Source organism: Bombus huntii, chromosome 2 (assembly GCF_024542735.1).
Source record: "Bombus huntii isolate Logan2020A chromosome 2, iyBomHunt1.1, whole genome shotgun sequence".
NCBI lineage: Eukaryota > Metazoa > Arthropoda > Insecta > Hymenoptera > Apidae > Bombus > Bombus huntii.
This window is the reverse complement of record NC_066239.1, coordinates 15,746,180-15,754,704: the sequence shown is the minus strand read 5'-3', so window position 1 is coordinate 15,754,704 and position 8,525 is coordinate 15,746,180. Positions and strand designations below refer to the sequence as shown.

Below are 8,525 nucleotides of genomic sequence, written 5' to 3'. Positions count from 1 at the left end.
TCGGCCCTTGGTATACGAATGACTCCCCGCTGCTTGACCTCATCACGCCACGCTATGGGGGTCTTTATAAACCACCATCGACTGCGCGTATCCTAATCACCTTTTGTCTTAAGCCTGCCAAACTCCTCTTGCGAGACCGACCCCGTTGGCTTCTGGCAAAGCATTCGAGCCAACCGTTTGCTCTTTCGTCACCGTTCGTCTTCCATTTCTCCGCGTTTTTGCTATTCTTTCCTAATACTCCCGATTCTTGACACATAATATTTCACTATATATTCTATTTTAGTCTCAAAGACCATTAGACTGTATCGCTGTATCGTAAATGTTTGTTAAAGACAGAATTCGAGTCGCTTTTTCCCTGACTCGCAAACGCAGCTCATTGTGAACCGACCTTAAACGTCAAGTCGTCGTATGCTTCTTCGACTGTTTTCCAAGAATCAGCTTTTATCAAACTTGCGTAACTAGACAGAGATTTCTAAGGTTATCCGCTTCTTGTAACGTCGATTACCTAAGAAGATGAATCACAACAACTGGAGGCCCGCTTGGATACGCGGTAACAAGTTCGAAGACATCGTCTGGATAACGAAGGACGTTCTAGCATGGTGTTCCGGTATTCTCATCGTGTTCTTCAACATCAATCAGAGGAAACAGAGTTTTTACTGGTGCTGGAATCACGACACTGGAGACGGCGTCCGGTGTCTCTCCGCTCACAAGACACTGTCCGTGTTCGCCTTCGCGGAGAAGATCATTCAACCGAGAATCCTCGTCTTCTCTTACCCGTCCATGTCGAAAATTGCCGAATGCACCGGTGGATGCGCTTCCGGATACTTAACCACTGCGTTTGCCCAGGGAGATCACTTGATTTCCATTGGATCGTATCCTCTCTTTATGATGACCATTTGGAATTGGAGAACCGGAGAGAAGATTATTTCCGTGAATACTTTTATACGCGACGAGGTTGGACAGATCTTGAAGATAACTCAGATCGGAACCACCGTTGTCGGCCAACTGGGCAGAACTTGCGGACAGTTGTACACGTGGGAAGTGGATATCGCTGGGAAAGTCGCCATCGTGAAAGGCAAGAGCGTTTTTTTGCTTCTTATCGTTAAATTCGATCGACTTCGATCTTTTATTAGGATCAAACGATCGATCGATAAATTCTACCCTGTCCAAGGAATCGAGCCGAGAAACTTATCAAATTTTAAGGAGAACGGAGTCACTCTTGGACATACGTAAAAGTGTAACGTGACTTTATGAAAAATTATAGCCGACGAATCATTGGCAATGACAACTGTCCAAAATTCACTCAACGTTACTTTAAGTTTCTTCAGTTTCCAAGTAAATTATTCCAATTTTCGTGTTCTAGATCACGAGATAAAGCTTCCGAGAGATACGTCGATCCTGTGGGCAGACTGGAGTCCAACATCTACGGAACCGCTGCTAGCCATCACAGACGTCGACGGCCACGTCTTTCTCAGCAACTTAGATGGCAGTAGCATCAATCGTATCGTGTATTCCCAACGATGTGACATCTGCACGGACGTAGAATTGCCGATAGTCGCCTGGTTCCGAGATGGTATTATCTTACGAACGACGTTCTGTCAAATTCGTTTCTTCACGAGGAACCCGAGAACGAGTTCGTGGCGAAGGGAATGGTACGTGAAGTCGGAAACAAGGCCGTACGTTCTGGTGACTCATCCGTACGAAAATCGATTCTTCTACACCACGTTAGAAGGATATTTGATGCAGATCGATTTCACCGAAGACGATGCGGCTCCTAGAGTTCTTATGGTTCTCAATTACGGCGCTGCCTATCGATTCGCGGATTTTATCTATCCCTGGTGCCATCATCTCGTTGTGACTTGCGATGTGAAGAAAGAGTTGATCGTCGTCGAGTGTTACGAAGGGAAACCGTTATCTTCCATCGATCCAGAAATAGAAAGCGAAATTACTTGTCAAGTTTCACATCCAGATTTTCCGTTAGTCGTGTTGGGAACGGAAAACGGCGAAGTGGTGTTCGTTACCTTTGTCGAACCGATCGAACCTAGGATCGCAGCTCGAGTGAGGCTGCAGAGAACGCCGATAGATTTAATCAAGTTTTCAAACACTGGAAGGTAGCGTATTTGTTTGAAAATCGTTTCTTCTTTAAACGAGCAGTTTGCATGTTTAATCTTGGAGGGTTCACGATACCATCATGAAAACTATAGATTCATGATCGCTGGCGAGAAAAGAACCGGCAACTGTTACTGCGTAAGTCTTCAGCGCGACAAGATGTACACCCCGGTAACGTTGATCAAAGTTCGTCGCATGATCACGGATCTTCTGATCTACGAAGGATTCAGGCAGCTGCGAGTCCTTGTCCTTTACGTGGGCGCGAAACATTACAACATAGGACAGATCGTGGACCTATACGAAGCGTCATTGGAACAAAATTTGATCACCGATCCCCTACAGTCGTTGAAACTTCCTGGCGTGTATCGTACTCTCTATCACGTCCCTGGAAATCCGATGTTGCTCATAGGATCTCCTTATCTGACGCGTCAATTACGAGTGCAGAGGGTGTATGATTTTAAGCAAATCTTTATGGAGGACGGTTTAGCAACGGGACATCAGGTTAAGCTAGCCAATTTGTACGTCGATCGATCATGGATCATTACCACTGCTCTCGATGGATGCGTCTTGATCAGAGATAAAACGGTACGACGAGTAGTGGCGCATATCATGACGCACCATAGGTCCGATTTGGGTACGACCAAGGCTATGGCGAATAAACAAGGCGACTTGATCGTTTGTTTGGGCTACGATGGCTCGTTGGTCGGTATCGTTGGAGAAAGAAAGGTTTTTATTTTTGGTTTCGTTGTTATTTTTTAGGCAAATAGTGGGAAATACGATAAAGTGGAATTATACCTAGTATTTTAATTTGCTACAATCGGAACAATTTAAATTTTCGTGAGCCAATGTGTACGTAAAGTGCCGTACGAATTTTTCAGTCTTCTCGTCGTTACCTGAACATCGTATTCCCCGTATTTTTAGAGACGATAATAAATGTAATTCCAGTCTCTTTCTACAATTATTTCCCCTTCTTTCCTCCAGCGTAGGATCTCTCGCAATCAAGAGTAACCTCCTCCAAGGAACCGCTGTACAAAACCGAATACGAAATTTACGAAAGGCTGAAGAAAAAGATCCAGTCGGACTACGCCAGCCTCGATCCTGCGATTTACGAGCTATTAACGCGTCCAAAGTACGAGTTCCCCGATCCAAAACAGGGTGACAAGACCTGGTCGGATTGGAGGGATGAGATACAGCTGAAAGAAGAGGAAGAAAAATGTAAGGAAGAAAGAGCGGCAATTTTGGCAGACTTCGAAGTCCTACGAGGCAAGGTGAAAAAGTTACTGGATGCGAACGACGCCAGTCCGGAAATAGAGAAACTTCCTGTGTCATCCTTCGATCTAGATCTCACAAACCGTGATCAGAAATTGAAAGCAGGCCGCGACATCTGTGAAAATCTTCGCTTGGAGCTCGAGCACAATATCTCTGAGACGCGCAGAGTGTCAAAATGGATTCGTAAGGTTTTCTGGGACCCTCAACAGGTTCTGGGCAAATGTCTGTTCGCCATTTTGGGTACCATACAGGTTACCAATTATCCCGAGTTCTCCGAAGCGACAGACGAAAAATACCACTTCCAGTGGGCGAATTTTTGCAAGAAAACCGCCTATGATATTTTGGAGGACGATAAGTTTGAACCTTGGAGGATTTATACCGCGGAAGAGCTACAAGTCGAGCTACATAAGAAGCAGAAGGTGTACTATGAACACGAGAGAAGATTGGATTTATTGCTCGAGAACGATGACGATCAGGAGGAACTGGAGGAAGAGAAGATAGCCATTGTCAAGGCAGACTTGGAGGAACAGAGGGCGATGCAAGGCAAGAGTAGATGTTTTCTTTAATAAAGAGAATAATACGAATTGAACTAATGACAGTTGTGACGAAACTGAATTCCTTAGAAACCTAAATGGTAAATAAGTATAGTGTATAATGCTACGCAAGTATAGTTATTCCTCGTATCGAAAGAATTAAAATATCAGATTTTACAATTGTGTTTTATAGTGAAAATTAAATTTATTCTCGATTGTATCGATCTGTATAAAATGACATAAATTTCGAGTAAAATTGTAAATTTTATCGAAAATTATCGAAAATTAACGCACAGCAGAATGTTTTTCTCCTTTGTGTGCGTTTCGTCTTTTCATAAAATTCTGTCATCCGTTACTTTAACGCCTTCATTTTCTTTCAAAGGTACGACCACACACCGATACATCGAGCAGTCACCTTATTATCCTCAAATCGGATATTACGGATTCGGCCAGGTGATGATAAACAATCACTTGCTGTTGCACGACAGCAAGAAACTTCGCGCTTTCTTCAACCGGACATTCGATGAAGTGTATGCGACAAAGGAGAGGGAGATGAAGGTGATACGCGAGAGGATCGACAGGATACGTTGTATCGACACGGAATTGAGGACCATGTTTAATCGACACGTGCCACACATCCCTGCTGATCCTGTTTGGCACTGGCAGGTAAACGTGTCGTACTTTATAAGATAATTCGATACAAATTGAACATTTATCAATCAATTGAGTTACTTCAATTTTCGTAAATCAATCGATCAAACGATCCTCTTACATGTTCGAAGTTAGAACGGTCGATTTGTAAATTAAGGCCATTATACAATTAAGGAACTTTCAAAAAATCTTTCGTTCACTATATGGTATACCACAGTGACACGAAATGATAAAATTGTATAAACTTCTCGCAACTCGTGCTTTCTTCGACAAATTGAACCGTCTATTCTTCACCATTCTTGATCACATCGTGGATCGCTTAATAATCGCCATAGATCGAGAGCCTCGTAAACTCTCAGAGGCGTCATCTTTATCTGCAAGTTCGCGGGCAGTTCAGTTTCCTTTTTCGCGCGTAGGAAAGGCCGGAGAGCATTATCAAGGTGCTGGATCACGAGGTGAAGGCGAAACCGTACGTTTCCCCGTCGCAGCAGGAATTGTTGGACAAGCAGGCGGCGGAGGAACAACGAATCAAATTATTGTTGCTGGCTGATGATTTTCGCGAGCGTGCCCTAATGGCGATGATGGACGGCGTGCTGGAGGTGCGATGGGAGGACACTATCAAGATAGACGTCCCCAAGCCGGCTTGCATGCTCGAGAAGAAGCCGGAAAACTATACGTCCGAAGATATATCGGCGGTGAAACAGTACGAGAAAGACGTGCAATTCCTTATGGAGGAACGCGAGCGGTACAACAGGATGTTGGAGGCGGAGTATGGAAGGGTCATGGAGCTTTTGAATGATGGGATTGACAAGTTCAATGGGAAATTGATAGAACTATTTCGCGTGAGTTTGCTTATCGGTAGAAAAAAGTGAAACGATTATGTATAAGAGAGAGAGAGAGAGAGAGAAAGGTAAATCGATCGATATCGGTATAATTCTGATATTTCACAGTTCAAGATGAATATCGAAGCAGCGATAAATCAGTTGAATTTACGATATATCCGCGGTTTGATCCTAATCCATCGTCGAATGCAGGCCGTGCAAGAAGAGGACAAACTGAAGAAGCAAATCGTGGAAAAAGAACAATATCAGGAAGTACTAAACGATCATCTTAACAGTTTTCGCCGTGTTAACGACGAAATGGTCGCTAAATATGGATCCCTCGTGAACAAAGAAAAATCTATAGCCAAAAAGTTCAGATCCGAATTCTTTTCTCTGAACAAATTGCAAGTCGAGCTCCTCGAACATCAGTACAATCGCAGACCGAGAATAAATACGAAAAATCTCGAGGCTTCCGACCTCTACGATTTAGCGAGTCACGTAGTCTCCCGATTGCCGTGCGTTTACTTGCCATCGGAATGCAAAGATTACCTGAGGATCTTGAATCATTTGGACGTTCGACCAGTTATTCTTCCAGTGACCATAGAAACTTCCCACTGGGAAGACTTGATTCGTCTGCGACGTACCAAGATCGATCTCGAGTTGAAGATCAAGGGACAGCAGGCGGAGATCGCGGACGTTGAGGCCGTGATCCTTGGATTCGAACAGAAGATAGAGAAGTGCAAAGCTGACGTGGAGGATATGAAGAAGAGTTTGATCGAAACTAGGAAATGTCGGAGGATCGAGGAGTTGGACGCGGAGATACAGTTGGTGTTGAAGATGGGGCAAGTGGAGGTCTGCCTCGAAGGAGACGTAAACGACGCGCAGAACGCGGTTCTTGTTTCGAAAACGGCTGTCGAAAACGTCAACGAGCTGATTAGAGCTGCTGGGGAGTGTAAACTGCAGGCTTTATCTCGTCTGTTGAGCTTTCAGAGAGGTACCGTCTTCCTAACACTTTGGTATACTCATATACATACGTACTTATCGCACGTATACTTACATATGCATAAGCGTGTTTCCATTTTTCCATCTTTTCATCTCCTATAAATATAGATATCATTCTATACGAGGCATTTCCGAACTTGTGACTTTGTACACGATGGACCATGTCACGTATGAATTGTGTATCTTGCACGCGACAATTTTCTAGGTACTCTGTTGAAGCAATGGGAGCACGAGTGTCAGAAGAAGAGTCTGGAGGACCTGCGGGAGGACCTGAAGTTCACGGAATCGGTAACGGTGACGAAAGAGATGCAACGGTACCTGAAGCGCAAGGCCAAAGGGCTTCCAGATGAGAAGACGCCGCAGCAATTGGACGAGGACATCGCAACAATGGAAGGACAGTTCGGTAGGATCTTGGAGGACCACCAGGCTCGGCTGGAATCGATCGAAAAGGAGATCGCCGCCGTCAGAAGCAAGAACGAGCAGCTCGATCGGCAGATCTTGGAGATGAACGTGGCGAGGTGCGAGATGGAGCACCGGCGCGATCTTATCGCCGAGGCCAGGCAGCGGGAGCACGCGGAGAGGAAGCTGCGGATGGTGATGCACCGATCCGAACTGATCAAGAAGCTGCAGGATAATTACGCCGAGCTGATCGAGCTGCAAACCGAGCACGAACTGCTTAGACTCAGGCGATACCCGACCTTCCATTTCAGGATGCTCGATGATAACGACGCGGAGAAGAAGGACGAGCTTCCAAAGTGTCCTTGTTAATTCTTTTCATTTGTTGCGTTCTTTTCGTATTTGTTTCCTACGTTCGCCACATTCACGAGTAAATCATTAGGGAACGAAATCGGCGAAACTAACAAGGAAACCGAGGAGCACAATTTCCATAATTGCGCAGAGCTTTTGAAGCGCGCGATTTAGAGTTTTGAGAGGTTTGCGAGGTTGGATTTATTTAAAGCGTCAAAGGGATGGATCGAATGAATAGAAATAGACAGGAGGAGCACCGTTCGTTTAAACGAAACGCGCTCCTGTTCCAAACTGCATTTAAATTCAGTATTATCTCCATTACAAAATGACAAATTATTTACGATTAATTGGATTTCATCCATCGTTGTACCTTTATAATATGAGATTTTTTAATTAAACATAATTAAGGAAAATTAAACGAATATAAATATATGCAGTGTACATATTTAAATTCAATATACATAAGTAGGATCTGTAGCAGCGGCAAAAATACGGACGTTCGTAGTTAAGGGTTAATCGAAGAAGAATAAAAATATATCGTTCACTCTCCTCGCTTCGATAGCATTTGCCCTCATCGTGAAAGTCTAAAGATCTCCAATTGCTCGACCGCAGGATAATCATAAAGTTTACCGACGTTTTCCCGTGTCCACGGCATATATTGTATCACGGAGACCACCTTCTAAACGCGGCTGAGTTACGGCCGCTCGAAAGGATTTAATCAGGCTCGCTTTGCTCGGTCTCACAAAGGACAAGCGGCAATTTGCAGCGGCACATAAATCACCCGGAGGACCCGCGATGCATAATAGTCGCCACGATCTATACTCTTTTTCACCATAAATAACTGTACTAATAGTAGAGCCGCGAGATGAATGATCTACCGCGTTGGATCGCCGCGAACCGCGAAGCGTACGAATCAATTTCGTCCGACATATTCCCAGCTGCACTAGCTTTTCGGTCTATCCCCCTACACTCTATTGGGATCGAGAAAAAAGAATCTTCAGACTCATCGTGCGACGATTAAACGAGCCCGATCTCTCGCGTCCTCTTTCCCCAAGAGAAAATGGGATTCCTGGTTGTTCCAGTGTGTCGATCGTCCACTTTGGTCACCGAGCTGCCTCGATTCATTTTTTATAAGCTGAGATCGAGGACATTGGTGGATGTCAACGGAGCTGCATACTTTTGTCAGTGTTTGAGAATAACGAATGACGTTTCGTGTTTTGTGTAGTTGGGAAACGCGAGGGTTGCAGCCGTCAAGTTAACGAAACCGTGTTCGTCTGAGCAGGTGCTACTGTGCCTACAGGTAGAAAGTTTAGAAACGTTTAAGGACGGGTTTTAAGAGAAATAAATTCTTTTTTTTTTATTTATTAATATTTACAATCAATTTTCGCATTGA

The 8,525-nt window shown here is 44.4% G+C and overlaps 1 protein-coding gene across 1 annotated transcript; it reads left to right on the top strand.

Annotated features, from left to right (window-relative positions):
- Positions 1-513: 513 nt before the first annotated feature.
- Positions 514-7,153, top strand: LOC126878226 (cilia- and flagella-associated protein 43-like). Its single transcript, XM_050640794.1, has 8 exons — positions 514-1,075; positions 1,364-2,111; positions 2,205-2,835; positions 3,096-3,921; positions 4,294-4,577; positions 4,979-5,404; positions 5,513-6,377; positions 6,591-7,153. The coding sequence occupies exons 1-8, from the start codon at positions 514-516 to the stop codon at positions 7,151-7,153; spliced, it is 4,905 nt and encodes a 1,634-aa protein (XP_050496751.1).
- Positions 7,154-8,525: the final 1,372 nt, after the last annotated feature.

Excerpts from the sequence above, each read along its gene's own strand:
- LOC126878226 (XM_050640794.1), top strand. The coding sequence starts at position 514 with ATGAATCACAACAACTGGAGGCCCGCTTGGATACGCGGTAACAAGTTC. Across the intron at positions 3,922-4,293 it reads GGAACAGAGGGCGATGCAAG|GTACGACCACACACCGATAC; the intron begins GCAAGAGTAGAT and ends TTTCTTTCAAAG. Across the intron at positions 5,405-5,512 it reads AATTGATAGAACTATTTCGC|TTCAAGATGAATATCGAAGC; the intron begins GTGAGTTTGCTT and ends GATATTTCACAG.